General features: G+C 41.1%; 1 protein-coding gene across 22 annotated transcripts in view; it reads right to left on the bottom strand.

Annotated features, from left to right (window-relative positions):
- The window catches only part of CELF2 (CUGBP Elav-like family member 2), a 455,245-nt gene that overhangs the window by 60,188 nt on the left and 378,834 nt on the right, over positions 1–16,223 (bottom strand). For all 22 annotated transcript variants that reach the window (XM_040546975.1, XM_040546986.1, XM_040546982.1 and 19 more), the window contains one exon: positions 8,100–8,234. In XM_040546975.1, the coding sequence (XP_040402909.1) occupies positions 8,100–8,234 (135 nt within the window). The remainder of the gene's footprint in view (positions 1–8,099; positions 8,235–16,223) is intronic.

The following is a 16,223-nucleotide window of genomic DNA, read 5'->3' as shown; positions in this document are numbered from 1 at the left end:
GACTTTGCTATAGCAAAACCTCCCTCCTCATTGCCCAGCCCAAATTCATTTGCTTGGATCCCATTTTCCTTTGTTGTGGAGTGAAAAGACTTCCGTAGCAGATCTCTGCAAAGTGCTGTATAGCAAGCTACCTATTTAAAAGAAACTTGTTCTCTGGGCAAGGGGAATGCTTGATGAATGAGGTTATGCAGCTTGAATATGAGCATTTGGAAACAGCATTCCATGGAGAAGACAGGACTGCATTTTAATTGAGGTTTGCCAGCCAGAGGCTACAAGGTTAGGTCCCCTTGTTATCTCTGGTCAGCAAGCCATTTCCCACCGATGGACTGCCCATTTGCACAGCAAATACCTAATTTGCCTAAATAATCATGGTAAAAATTCACTAGACAACTTCATTTCTAAATTATCTGATAACCTAGACTTTCAGTTGTTACCATCAAGCACCCCAATTAGATGCTAGATAATTAAACCACCTTTCCAGACTAAAAGCTACATGCATTCATATTTAAAGGCAATTTTTTCAGCTATCAGACTTGGACACATGCTTAGTATTTGTATATGTTATGCATGCACATGTATTTTATTATGTATGAAACATGGGATCCTATATATTTTATTATGTGTGGAACTTGGGATCCTTTCCTTTTATGTCACACTGGAGAGAAGCTAAACCTAGATAACAGGATTCAGTCCACTTCATCGCCAGACTTGCAGGTATAAGTTAGGTATTGAGAAAAGTTGTTCTTCTGAGATACTTGTATTCTCTGCCTCAGGTGACGGCAGCACCTTTAATTTTCTATATGGGGAACATATACACTTTAGGAGGATGTTTTCCTTGGGCATTTAGAATTTCATCAAAAGTCGGTGTCTGAGCACACTGGATTTTACTTGTTAAAGCTAGATGAGTTCTGGCAGCCCTGAACCATCCTGAACTCATCCTGGTTTCTGACGTGTTGGGAAAATGTTCTCTTTTCAGTATACTCCACTCTATATCTCATGGATATAGGTGGTCTTTTGGGAACATGCCAGTAGCTTTAGGATTGTAAATCACAATTATAACAGGACAAGACTAATCAGATTTCATGCCTCGTAGCGCAAGAAAACAAGAAAGATTTCCATGGCCTCTCACCTCATCATATGAAACTCTGCATTAATTGTAGTGCCATGGGCCAAGCTCTTCTGCACCAACAGCTACAAGCAAACTGTTTCTGTTCTACCATACCAAGTCCTGATACTTCAATTACTGCCCTGTTACTGGAGCTATGGAGCTCAGATTGGGAGCAAAAACCCAGAGAAGGCATATTTCTATAGCTAATGTATTGAAATTACTTCCTTTTATATCTATCTATCTATCTATCTATAGATATACATAAATCTTTTGTAAATATGACTAATCTAAAAGTCACCTTGCAATTATTTATCACCTCTGGTTTCAAAATGTCAGGGATTACTAACAGGAGCAAAAGGGGATGGAGAAAGGAAGGCTGAGAGTTTTGGTTCTTTCTCTAAGGCTGTCTTCTCACCCCCTACAAGAGATAGGTTGACTAGGGAAAGATTTCACCAAATAATTTCCGGCTACAGGCAGAATTGAAGGAGGGCACCCAGCTCCAGCACAGAGATTTTGAAGCATGTTATTGCATCTGCCATCTCAGCTAACGTAACATCCAAACTCACAGGTTGGTCTTCTTTCCCCCCTAGAACTGAAAGAGAATTTTGAAAAGGCTGCAAAGTTAGAAAAGCTTCCTCCTTGAACCATGCCACCCCATAACTAGGGCTCGCTGCTCGAATTATCTGAAATATTTAAAGATGCTCAGCGCTGCCCTATTTCAGTTCCTGCTTCACTCGGTTCTTCTCATCTCAGGCTTTCATACACTGTTTTGAAATGTTCAGTTGGCAGTTCATGCACAGAGTAACATAACATCAATACCAGCGAGCTGCCAGTGAAGTAGAACATTTTTGACCATAGAAGCCTCAAGGTAAGGGGTCTGATTTCATATCTACACAAGAAACCTCCCAGATAAAACCACCATTGTCTACCAGAGGTTTAAAACCCCCAGATCTTCACTGAAGACAAAGGGAGATGCAAAACCCCTAGACATTTTGGAATCAGGCCTAGAGTTAAAAATGGGAGTTTAAAAAACACGCCTTTAAAGTTCTGGAGATGAAAGAAGGGCAGATGTAATCAATTAAAACAAAACAAAACAAAACAAAACAAACAAAAAAAAAACAACAACCATACAGCAACCCCTCCGACACAGAAGGCGGCTCAGGAGATTTTCCAAGGCGTCCAAGCAATTGCAGTATTATGCATGGAGGCTGCGCAGCTGGTGGTGTAATGGTTGTGCTACAGCTTCCCAGTTCACTGTAACTGAGATTTTTCTTCACTTTCTGTGAAGAAACAATAGTGAAAAGCTGCAAAAATACTCCTGCAAGAAGCATTTGGGATCCTCTGAGATGAAAGTCTCTATTTAAGGAAAAGATAAGGCTCAAGTAAAAAGCTATGGAAATTAAGTGTGATAAAAATAAGTCCTAGCTGTGCTAAAATATTTCTAGCTGAGATTGCAAAGTAGACTTTCCCTTTTCTACACTGTGATACTATAGCATAGTCTGCAGGGAAGACCAGCCTGGGAGACAGCTTTCTAGTAAAAAAAAGATCTCACAAAAATATGTCTTAGTGGGTCACACACATTTCAGCTCCAAATGAAGACATCCAATAGTTTACTGTACAGACATTGGGTCATTAACTAGTGCTGAAGATATACAATGGCAGGTCCGGGAACAAGTGCAACAACTCAGCCCAAAGTCAAGTCTGTTGAAGAAGTCACAGTAAAGCTCTTTAGTTTATACATGTCAGGCACATAAAGCCAACAACAGGCACATTGTGAACGTGCCTTATCCTTTTGGCTTTACTGACTTTTCTCGACTGTTGACCAGATGACAAATTCTAGATAAATTCATGGTTTCCTCGCAGTGTTTCTAATTGGGCAGTCCATTAACCACCCTGCAAAGTACAGACTTCAGTAACTGGAATTTATGCAACCAAACGGGTTCCAAAGACCCCATTCTCTAACGGTGCCTCGATGACCCTCCTGCTGGCATAAAAACTCGTGTATATTATTTCATTTCAGGCCTCCCTCTGAGCAGGGATTGCTGACAAGGTGCAGAAATGGAAACTGAGATATAGAGTTGCTGGCCTGGCCACAGGCCATTTGAGACACTGGTCACTTGATGTGTTCGCTCCTTCACACCTTTGGAAACGTTTCACCAGGGGAAGAAGAAAATTAAATGTGCCACAATGACTGGGAAAATTAAAAAGTTACCATATTACAGTAAAAGAAATAAGGCATGAAGGTGCTTCTGAAGAGCAAGAGAAAACACTGAACTTCCCCTGTGCTTGTTTCTCATCACTTATTGATGCAGAGGTCAAAAGGTGGCCCCTAATCCAGGCTGCTCCCATGGTGGCACTTCACCCTACTTGAGCTCAGAAAGGAGCAGTAATACCCATAAGGAAAAACAACCAGACATAAAGGCATAAAACATCCTCACCTACTCTACACTGCAAATAATTATGATGCAAATGCTAATTGTCTCTTACTCATTCATCAAGAAAACCCCCAAATCTGAAAGTCATGAATGGATTTTCATGAAATTAAATTGCCTGACCATGGTATAACTCTCCATGCCATTTCTAACCCGCTTTTAAAGCAAACAAAGAAAAAAAATATTCCTGTAACCAATGTGTCTAGAAATGTGCACTTGTCCCATGTGTCTGGTGATATTTTGTTAAAAAAACACAACACACAATTAGGAGCCTGGAAGGTGTAGGAATATATATTTGGAGCTTTTCCCCAATTTCCATGGTACATCCAATTGTCTGTACATGTTATTAGCAGGTTTTCTTCAGAGCACGCTATTAACCCAGTCGAGTTGTTTCTGGTATCTCTTATATAAATCTGCACTTAGCAATACAGCCAAATAATTTGTTGCGCGGTGTTCCTGTGATAAGGATAAGAGGATTTTTTTTATCATTGTTATGGATGGTAATAATTCCTAGAGTGATACAGAGATATTGATCCACTGGTCTAAAAAAAAGCATCTTATAAAGCTAGAGGAGCATTGCTATCTTTGTTTTAAGGAAGGGGATAAGAGATGATGAAAAAATAACTCACCTACAGACATATAGCACATTAGTAGCCCAGCTACAAATCAAACTTGGTTATTTCTGGCTAGTTTTGCACAGTCCAGCTATCATTGGATGGCTGTCTGTGTTGGCATCTGTGGTCATGTAGACGTGCTGGAAGTCAGGAGGTCTGAAAGTTTCCTTAAGCCGTTCACAATAAGTGATTTAAAATCTTAATCATCTGAGGCAGTTCACTTCTGCTTTTTCATGATAATGAAGCTTAGCACATGATATCACAAACATGAATTTTTGTAAAGCATACTTAGCTCTTCAGAAAAAGTGCTGGATTAAACAACCCTGCAGGCTGAATCCTTCTCTTTGAATAATGAATATAGTACAGGCAGCTGCAAGCTTCTTTAGATAGTCCCGTGAACCCTGCTAAAGCGAAGGCCAGCCTCCATGTCTGTTCAGTCCCTGGCTTCTTTATCTCTACAGCCAACAGGGTAGTTTTATTTTTTTAATACTCTTCGCAGCTAGGAATTACTCTCTGCCAGCCAACTAATTTCACAGGGACTATCCCAGAGCCTTTGGAAGGCAGTGTGTTTTGGTTGCTGCCTATTTCTTGTAGCTGGTAGAATAAAACAAGTTATAAACTTGAGTTAAGGAGAAAATCTCACTTTCTTTAAAGTACACCGCTCCACCACTGGAGCTTTGTATCATCATTTTAGTCTCGTATTACAGATGAGTTTCAAACAGCTGACAATAGGAATTTGGAGTGGAAATGCTGATGGTACATTATCAGTAGTGACAGCAAGGGGTGCGACTTTAATATAAAGTTCTGTCAGCTCCTGGCTAGAAACTACAATAGGAACAACCAGTTCAACCTCTCTCTTTATCTTAACACTTACACTGCACCCATCACAAGTGTTACATATCCCTTGCTGCTGCAGAAAGGGATTGTCTTGCTACTGGAAGCATGTGGTACCCTACAACCCTACAGTAAAACCCTATGGGTTTACTGTTACCACGCTAGCAGTATGGATGCTGTTGTAGTGTAGACGTGACAGAAAAGTCAGCTGAAAGCTTTTTACTCTTCATTATGAGAGAAAAGAACAACAATAACAAAAAGTAGCAGCACAAACTAAAATTATTCTACTGAGCAGTGTAACCTGGAGCTATTCCTTGCAACTATCTGCTGGTAATAAGGATTATTTGCCTGAATCCTTCAATGAAGCTCGAAAGTTGGCATAAATACCAATGAATATATTTTTCAAGCTCTTTTCTTCCATGATACCATGATGCACATTCGTTATGCAATTGGAAAGAGATGCCAAACAGAGTTTATTGGACCATATTTCCATCTCACTGCTGTGAGCACTGTGAGCTCCCGAAGGCTCTGGCATCATGAGGACAGTGTTTTCCTAAGACAGTGACTATTTTTCATTCACCCCTCTGTGTCCGGGAGGGAAGCACATCTGAACTGGTGCTGGGAAAACAAATATTATTTGTGGCAAAGGGAACTAGCGTCTTGAGAAACGGTAACATGAATTAAAACTCATTAAGTATCAGAACTCATTACTAAGATTTAACTCTATAATTCTCCTTCTTGCTTTAGCAAAGCAGCTTTTCACCCTGGGCTTTTTCAGCCGAGCTCCCTCTGCTGCAAATCTCCCTTAGCACTTTTCTTTTCAGCTCTGCAAAACCAACCATTTTTCCAATGCTTTGCCTTCTCTCATGGCGTGGTGATTTTGTGAAGCTGATAAACATCTGCCTGAAAACCTGGTTGGCACAGCTGAACTCATTTTCAAGTGTGAACATGGGTGTGTAGAAAGCAATTCAAGTTTAACAAGCCATGATGCATGAAGGCATGACAGAATATCAGTCATGATGGTGACCGAAATAAACCCGAGTAGCAGGGAGGATACAGCTCTGCTAAGACTACTGGTGTGTGACCTACCTGGACTAAGATCTTCACCCTCCAGCAGGAGAGAGCAGCACGTTAACTCTATGGCTTTGCTGGCTGGCAGACGACACTGCTCTCCCTGATATATTAGCGACATGGCTTCAAAATCCCAGTTTCTGATTTTAACATTGCTATTTATGGAGGAACAAAACTACCCCACCACCCTTATTTACCCTATTTGAATTCATAGTTAGCTTTTCTATGCTTGTAGTATACCCGATGACTATTGAATAAAGGTAATAATGCAGTAGGGTTTCTACAGATCCCAGGTGAGGTCCATTTCTTTGCTGGATGGTGCTGATGAGTCAATTAATTCTTTCGGGGCTCAAAACATCTGATGCCCAGATCTTGTTATCATTTCAGCAGTTAGTTAGCTCTTTTCCCACTTGTGTCTTCCATCACCCCTTCTCTGTGCTGCTTACAAAGTGAAATCACTAAAAATCAGAAAGATTTGTTTTCCCTCAATGTGGGGTCTAGCAGATAATGACAGTGCTGGACTCATCAGTTAGCAGTCATTACTGAGCTGCAGGAACCAACCTCAGACCTTTCTCCTGGTCTTCCCCAAGGCAAAAACCATGATCGTGATGCTCTACTTGCCTGAAGGGACTGCTGTATGCCAGCCCCCAAAGTTTTGGGATTGCAGCCTAAGCATTCATAAATGTAAGAGCATAATCTTCTTTGGGCTTCCTATTTATTGTCAGAATAACTTCTCAACAAGCCCTTATTATTCAGAAGTAGTAGAGTATATGTTTCAAGCAGTGCTATGAAATATATAGCAATACATGCAACTTCCCCTGCTGAAATGTATAGGCTTTTAAAATGAGCTGGGCTGCACACGAAACAAAAACGTCTGTTTCTCAACCCCAGGCACAAATTGTTGCACAAAACACTGAGGATCCTACAGCCTACAGGAAACAAATAGATCCAGAAGTAAAAAAAAAAATAAATAGAGCTATATCTATATGTAAGATTGATACAATTATTTTTTCTGCGCCTTTTGAAAATGTAATAAAATGCATAAACTGTGCTATGTTTTTTTTTTAAATTTATTTCTATTGAAATAGAAGTGATGTTCTTCATAGCTCCACACTCAAAATTGCTTTGCTCCCCATGCCATTACATGACAGCAGCTAGTACCCCAAAATCTTTTCCCACTGAAAGATGGGGCTGTCATGATGCCCTGTTCTACTCAGTGCCACCCGGCGCTGAGTTTGTGGGAAGGTTCACAGTCTGAGGAATAATTTCAGGTCCATGTACCATGGAGTTAATATGCAGTCTGTGTCATCAATATACATTTATTTTTCTTTTCAATATGTTTTCAGAGAGCCTTTCCTGAAAAGGCACTTCTGCATTCAAAAAGGGTCACCAGCTATTGAAGTCTGTGTTGCACTTCATTTTCAAAGTTCAGGTCAGCCGCTTGACTGCTCTTGGTGGTGCCGCTTAGCACCTCTCCCCTGATTTTCGGTTTGTGATAGAGGCACAAGCTCAAGAAGCTCTTTTTACAAAGTTTGGTCCAGGTAAAGCTTTCAGATTCCAGCTAACCTCTTTGTTTCTGAGTTAGAGCAGACCTATGTTTTGCATATGTTTATAAAAAACACAGGAATTCAGGAGATAGTGGGACAGTTCCTATGACCCTGTACGTCTTCAAACAGTCATTTACAGTCCTTTTTTTTTTTTTTGGCCTTATGGTACAAAGCAGAAATGGGGTCAGGGAAGGATCTTTGATTTTGTGAGAGCAGAAAACTGAGGGTGTGTTCTCAGGGTGCAAAGGAACCTTTCCAGCTGACAAACAGTGCGATAACACAAGTTAATATGTTGGCACCAAGACCTTTCTGACACTGGAAATAAAAGGTGATAATTTCAGTCACTGTGAAAAGTTCATGCGGATACCTTCATCACGTGGGACGTATTACGGTGTAACCTCTAGCTGCAGACAGCGACTATGCCTACCCTGACTGTGACATATAGCTCCCAATTAGTGCTTAAGGAAAGAGACTTTACAGACTGCACACTCACCTCTGCTCAGCCCATCAGGTCCCCGAAGGATTCGGCATTCTTCTATCTGGCCGAACGGTGAAAACATCACCCTGATATCATTCTCATTACACTTCTTTGAAACCATTCCTATGAACAATTTTCTGTCTTCCACAGCTAGAAGATAAAAATAATGAATGAGCAAAGGCCATTTCATCTTTTTCCTGTGATCAATGCTTCATTACCACATCAAACCAAGCTCCAGTCATGTGAGTCTGGCTCTGTAACTGAAGACAAGTCCTAAGGCAAACACTTTATACTTACAACCTCCCTTCCCCCCCTCCCACCCCCAGCCAAAATCTCTCAGTTTTCTTTATCTCTCTGCTTTTTTTTTAGTGGTGGTTGCTGTTTATATAACATATTAATTGGCTGCCTTAGTCATTCTGCATATGTCTCCCCCACCACAGCTTCTAAGAGAAAAGCATCCTCTGTTAGAAAGAGTAAAGATATCTTTGCATAGATTTTAATTCAGATAAATTCCCTCACCTCCCTCACGTATGAAAGAAATCATGACAGGGGTGAAGGTGAAGAGGGGATTGTGCACGTAATGATATGAGCTAATGAAAAATATTCCTGAGAAATGTTTTGAGAGAGAGGCTCCTATCTTAGCTTTCAATTTCAACCAACTTAATGCATGGCACTCAAAAGGCAGACGTGTAACCCACTGCTCTGGAAAAAGAAGACATTAAATTTTCCTGCCTTTTTCGGAGTGATCCAGTCCTCTCCCCTCCAAGGGGACACCAGGCATATTCTAGGGTAGCACTTTAACAAGGGGGCTGCATAATGCTTTCCAAGAGCCAAACCATTTGATTTGCAATGATGCTGAGTTTGTAAAAAAAAAAAAAAAACAACAACCCACAACCAAAACATGAAAAAGGTGCTTTAGCTGACTTATTGATAGAATTTTTGCCTGTATTGTCGCCAAAATCAGCAAAAGCTACACTGCAGCAGCGGGACTCAGGCAGTCCTGTTAATCAAACTCAAATTTACAGGTCTAAAACTGCGGACTTGTGTCAAAAATAAAACAGGTTCAAACTTAAAGCTCTCTGGAAAGACTTAAAAACGTTAACACACCATCCCATCTATATTAAACCCCAAATCTAAGCGCTTATTATACAGTATATACACCAGTGCTTTCTTCTTCTCTTGAAATGGCATGTAAATCCAATTCACTGTTAATGAGTAGACTGTCAGAATTTGCAGGGATGCAAAGAGAGAAGGAAAGCTTTACTCCAGAGAGGCTGCAGTGCACTTATTTATTTCTATTATTGTGCAAATTATTTTTGTAACAAAGTATTTTCATTTCTGGGCCTACAAAAAAAAAAAAAAAAAAGAATCTTCTGTTGCTGTCCAACCCACTCTCCTTGTATTAGTACAAGTTTGTCAAATGGAAAAAATTGCAGCTGAGGAATAAGAAACTGCATCTATTTTCATAAGATTTTATTTGTGTTATACTTCAACACTTTAAGTGCATTTCATAATTTCAACAATAAAAAGAAGAGGTTCATGTTTATTGATCACAAGAGAGGTATTTGAAGTAATTTTTTTCTTAGAATTGTAGAGTTTAAAAAGTATTTGTAGCTTTTATACAGGCAAGCACCGAGACCAGGCATTTTTCAGAATCCAAACCAGAGACCAGCCCCTACAATCTCAGCTTCTTGCTCGAGAAGCTGGCAAGAAAATTGGTGTGAATTTAACACCCTGGAGAAGTTTTTCTCGGCAGATTCCTCAAGTCTCAACATTTTCATTCACACTTTATATTGGGGTTCCACTGGCAGGTTAACCCTTCAGGAAAGGTTAACAAACGACGAATGCATGGGGTGAGCCAGGTATACAGAGATCAGCTGCTGAACAGTGGGATTGCAGATGAGACTCGAAGTCGGGATTTATATATAAATAAATGCCTTTCAATGAAACTTTATACCTGATTCATAACACACAATTGGTTTTGGTGCTGCAAATAATTATTTTAAGGATGGTGAAACTGAATTGGCTTGCTCACAGCCATGAAGAAAGTATGGGTACTCACCTTTGCTGGTGAGAGGATACCTGTAAATTGGCTGCTTAAAAATCCTATGTTCCCTTGACTAATCTCTTCGAGGAAGGTCTCTGGCCTGCCTGCTCCCTCAACAACAGCCAAACACTATGGCCAGGGCACAGGAAAGGGTATGACCAAGGGACTCAGCTGGGCTGCCAGGCACTTGTAAAGATTTCTCATGCTGCAAACCGAGGTCAAGCTGGGGCAAGCCCAGGTGCCACCTCTTAACTTCTGCCTGTGTGTCAGCTAATACCCAGGCAATTAAAACGTGAGTTGATTTTAGGCTACCCAAAGAGTGATCAGATCTGGCTCTCTCTTAAAAATAGCTGCTGGCCTTGTCGGACAAGTGCCTACCATGCAGTTCCAGAGTAAGGAGCTGAAGGTCTTGCTTAGGTGCAAGGACAATGACTCAAACCAAAGAAATTCACTCAGAGATTCAAAAAAAAAAAAAAAAAAAAAAGAGATCTTTCACTGATGCAGGGATCCTCACCCTGCCCTACAAAGCAAACAGAAGCCATCAGGGTGCCAAAGAACCCCCACCGCTTTTCTACCCCTCCAAAGCAAATGGGAAGTCTTTGTTTTAATTTTCCAAAGAGTAACAGATGACAAACTCCCCACCGGCCTCCTTCAGTTTCGCTAGTAAACCTATAAATATGCAATTGAACTAAGATGATTTGCAGGTTTTCAGCTTGAGGGTGATTTTATAGTAAATTAAACATCCAGCTCCCGTGTACTGTACATCTTAAAAATGCAGATTTCACAAAGAATGCTCAGAGTACAGAAAACATATTGATATGATGACGTGCCCTGCATTCAGTGCTATTAGTCAGTGCTGATCAGCATTGAAGCTTAAGAAAATTTCTATTCTGTTTTGGCCAGGGGCCCAGCATAAAAAACATTTAAAGGGACTATTGTCAGGCTCAGAATGACATGTTTTCACTCCATCTGATGGAACATCTGATATTATTAGGCTGAAATAGTTTTAAACTATGTATTCTCACGCAGAGAAAGGAATGCTTTTTTACTTGCTTAAGGCTGGCTGACAGGATTTGTTTCTGCATTTTTGGTCAGCCACTTCTCTCCTTTCTAAAAGGAATACTTCCCTGCCTTGCAGATGTGGTGCGAGAATCGAATAGACAATGGACTGCAAGAAGTACGGCTTAAGTGTATTTAGAGGTTAGCAACACCCCCGTTCGATCAGCCAGGCCTGCTACCTTGCCTGTGCACAAACTGTAAAAAGAGGATCTCAACATTAAGTCCATGCAACCCAACAAAGCGTGGAGATTGGAAAGGTGCTACCCACTGCTGGCTTCAGAAGGGACAGCAGTTTCTGAAGCCATGTCCCCCAACTATACTCATCTAAAATTGAAGTTTCCAGTCCTAGTCCCAGCTAAAATGTTATCTATTGGCTGTTACCAATGCCAAGAGGCCAGCTCCTCAAAAAAATCACCTCTCCTGGCAAGACAGGACAGCTTGTTTCATGGGAGCCTCCTCCCTGCTTTGGACAATAATAGATGGGGCTGTAAACTTCCAGCTAACTCCCAACCCTAACATGCAGATGTCCTCAGCTCCAGCCTCAGGGATGAGAGGAATAAGTGAGCTCTGAGGGACTGGAGAAAGCCTGGAAGCTGCGAGTGCTTTGGGCAATAAGAGCAGGGGAAGGAGAAAGCTGGGGGAAGGACAGCAGGGCACAGGGGACGGTATTTGTGTGCACATATTTCAGAAACGTTTCACTGCTGCTTGACAATTCTCTCTCCCACACTAGGGTTAGGTTTCAATAATTCAAAATCCTGAAACTAAATGCAAAATTTTTGGCAAGCATTTGATATCATTGCTTTCTGACTCTGTTCATAGGCCTATTTGTAACTTCTGGCTGTTTTGCACCACTCTGGTGACCTGAAGGAGATACCACTGGCTGCAAATAACGAGCAGGATGAGATGGCTGAGTGCTCCGCACTGATGGAGCAGAAGAAGGCAGAAGGTCACACCGAACAAGGCCTGAATTTTTAGCTATGTGAAGGAAGGTGTGAAACTGCACAGCATCCTGAGCAAATAATTGTGGGATTCACTTCTAATCCATCCAAACATGTAACAAATGCAGGTCAGCTCTGCTGCCCAGGCAGTTAGTGTGACATATCCAGTGCTGAACCTGCTGGATTTGAGGTGGGATTCTTCTGCCTGAATGTAGAAACTTTGTGTGACAAGCAGCAGACATCTGTTTTATAGCAAAATGAGTTTTCTTAACTCCATCAAGACTATCTCTGTGATGAGTAGCAAGGGTGCCTCGGTATCATGCTTGAAGAGAGCTATGTCAGCCATCAGAAGCTAGCAGAGGTGAAGTCTGCTTCTGCTGGTGGGGGCTTCTTTCAAACCAGAGCCACCTGCCTTCTGACAGCACTACATTCAACTTGCAGAATAACATCCTGAAGGCTCCAAATATTTCAGCTTTACTCATTTTGCTTCATTAATGAGCATTTTGCATGAGCATACCCCCATTTCTCAGTTTGCAGTCTGTATTAGATCAGTAGTGCTAACCCAGGAGAATAAAGAAGCAGGGATTATTTCCTGCATGCTAGAAAAGAATTAAACCTTGTAACAATAATGGGAAATCTGCCCTAAGACTCAACAAACTTTCCTTTTCTCTAACCCTAAATCCCCAAAATTATGTCCTGAAAAATCAGTTATTTCCCTTTATTATATATTTTGAGGGCTCTAGTCAGTTAAAGAGTGTGCTTTCCACCCAGAAGTTGCCTTCTCTTTTGAGCAAATCAAGAAATAGTTAATTATGTACAAATGGTAATATATTATTTTTTTTTTCATCCAGAAGGGAAGGGGGGAAAACAGACTTTTTATCCCTATTTGTAAGGCTGTGAAAAACCCTTGCGTACAATCTGTCAAAGTCACACCTGGATCTGGAACTGCCTGCATTAATTATCAACTTTTCTATGTGTTAGTGCTAACATATGGCATTTAATTACTCCCTCCAAATTGGCAAAGTCGTGCCACATAGAATTTCAGAATTATTTCTTCAAGTTTTCACTAATCAAATAAATAAAAATAAATGATAGGATCACACAAATAACCCCTTGCTTCCCCCCCCCCCCCTTTTTTTTTTTAATGGAGAATTTTGTAATTTTCCCTGAAGTGTTGAAGCTTTGATCCATTTAAGAGTATACTGTCCTCAGGATACGTGCCTGAAAGTATTGACAGTGTGCAAATCCTGGTCCAAGAAACATTTAAGTATTTGCTAACTGCATCACTTTAATGGCCACTGACATCTTAGAGCCAAACGTGTTTGTGATTTTCTGCATTAGAGTGCAGGTACCCCTTCTTTTTTGAAAATTGAAAAACAGCCTTAAGCAGACAAGTTTTGTGAGTGATAACAGTTACGACGAATCGAGCAATGGTGGAGTCTTTGAAGTCTTGAAGCCATGCTTTTCTGGCAGGTATTCCTTAACTGAAACTTTGTAGATAGGTTAAAATAGCTACCAAGCAACATAAAAGTGGTCAGAGTAGACCTAACAGATGACTAGAACAGGGTACTCTACAAAATTAATCATCTGAAAATCTTTCAGGGTGGTACATTTCTCAACAATAAAAGCCTTTTTCAGAATCCTCCAGGGTAGACAAATTAATTAGACCTAAAGGCAAGTCTTTCTCCATCAACTCTAGCTGCTAAAAGCTCAGTGAAACTGATTAAGCTTTGCTTCATCTGCACGAGCAAAGAGTTGGCTCAGACACATGAGCTATTGTTCTCCATCTTCAGCCCCGTACACAGGGATGAAATGGAGATGATTACATAGATCTATCAGCCACCCAGTTACTACCCAGAAGAAAACAGACCTTCAGGTTGCTAATAAAGTCCTAGTACCACATAAGTGCCCAGGCACTTAGTCAAACATGCCCAGGAGCTGGCTCTTCCATTATTTTCTCCCAGTTCCCATGAGGTGAGCTTGGCCTTTTGTGTTAAGATATAAGTTTGTAAAGTGATGCATAAAGACAGGAACAGTGATGAGGAATGAGGAGCATTCCATCCCAGCACTGCTGGGCTTGGTTGGTCATTCAGATCTTTTAGTAAGGGACTTAGGATGGGGAGGAGGCATCTTATTACACAGAAAATACTGTTCTTTGAAAACCTCTGTAAGATGAAGGAGACAACATCCCCTTCACTCAGAGGGTGGTGAGGCACTGGAACAGGTTGCCCAGAGAGGTTGTGGATGCCCCATCCCTGGAGGTGTTCAAGGCCAGGTTGGATGAGGTCCTGAGCAACCTGATCTAGTGAGTGGTGTCCTTGTCTACGGGATCTTTAAGGTCCCTTCCAACCCAAGCCATTCTGTGATTCTATGATTCCTGCCATTGAAAGCGGAACAGGTCTCTCCACCCTTTCACAAATGCGTGCGAGCTCAGAAGAACTGCAATGAGTGTTCAACCTCTCCCACATATCTTTCTACAAGCTATTTGGAAATCCTGAACAGAATTTCTTTAACCTCTTTGAAACTTGAGAAACACCACTTTACCTACAAAATGTAGTGGGATCCTCCCATTACTCAGAAATCAAAGGGTTTCAAGCATTCCTAAAAAGCTCAAACACCATGGATCATGAAAACCAAGATTCCTTGTCATGCCTTCTTTCTTTTCCCCTTTGAACTTACCAATCTGGTTGAAGGGGTACAGTTTACACTTTGCTATTGGCACAAATAATATACCTCCTCAGATGGATAGCCTGAAGCATATGGGAAACACATGCCAAACAGGCCTCCACCTCCCGCATGCTGCTGTTTTTTTTCTGTTTTGGCTCTTCAGGCTGCTTGCAAACTCTTGCCTCCTCCACAGATCCTACTCCTATGCCCCGTCCTTCTGAGGAGCTGTGCTATTGTTCCCATCATCATGGTGTCAGTTTGCCTTCTGTTTCCCCAGTCATTAGAAACGAAGGGTTCACCACCCTCTGAACATGCCTACCAGAAGCATATACACTCTCCAGGAGTCTAAATTTAAAAAGGGTTTTAATTTGACAATGATGATTGCCTTTCATTTGTTGACATGTTTTTCTCAAAATACAAAGAAGTCAAGAAAAAAAAAAAACACCAATCCCTCATGATTTTCATGCTAGAGATAGGTGCAAGAGAATGCTCTGAAGATTAATAAGAGTATTCCCACAGTGCAGACAAGAGTATTATGTAGATAACCCCAGTCTAACAGCAGCAGTGAGGAGCTAATTTACCCTGCTTTGTAAGCGCTGCAGAGCAGGACAGGGTTTGCACAATTCCCCATAGTGCTTTGCCAATATGTTCAATCTTCTTTAGGAAGAAAAATGAGGAATGACTAAGTAATTCCTTGGGAGTTTACTTCAGCCCCTTGGCTCTTACATTTCTAATTTGCCAATGAACTTGAGGTGAAATTTATTCTTGAAAAAAGAACCTGTGTAGGCTAAGTAGTTCAGAGGGTCCAGGCCAGTCTTCCTGTATCTTAGGGAAAACTTTGCCCACTGCAAGCACAATAAATACTAGGGAGTGAAATTTTGATTCCAGCAGCAGCTCTCACTTGCTACAGTGGTGACTGAAAAGTTTGGTCCTCCTGCTCATTCCTTGGCCTCTCTTCTGAGCATTCGAAGAAAGCAACAAATTGCTGCTAAAACTCTGTTGACATCCCAAGAGAGAAAACACCACTCCCTTACAAATGGGTGATGGCTCAAATCTCCCATGCTTGTGGCCAGTTTTGTTTTGAAAGTTGTCATAATAGGAAACCTAGCACAATGTGAAGTTTTAGTTTCCTTCCAAACTTTTTAATCCTTGGAGAAGCCTGAAAATGGGATGCACTACAATTAGCACAAAAGAAGCCTTAAAAAAGCCTTGTGGAGAGATTTAGAGCCCAATCATAATTTACATTTGCAGGTATGTAGATCTCTAAGTGCACGGCTTCTGCCCTGATTACTAATTAATGAGGTGCAAAGATGCCTGTTGGAGGAACCAGCTCTGATTATGTGGGCCTTATGGGAAAAAGAAGCTCTTGCAATCTAAGAAGGCAGATGATATCTTTAACATATATTTTAGAAAATTACAGGAACAAAT

The sequence above is a fragment of the Cygnus olor genome, chromosome 1, assembly GCF_009769625.2.
Source record: "Cygnus olor isolate bCygOlo1 chromosome 1, bCygOlo1.pri.v2, whole genome shotgun sequence".
Lineage (NCBI taxonomy): Eukaryota > Metazoa > Chordata > Aves > Anseriformes > Anatidae > Cygnus > Cygnus olor.
Note: the sequence above shows the minus strand (reverse complement) of the source record. Positions and strands in the feature narration are given on the sequence as shown.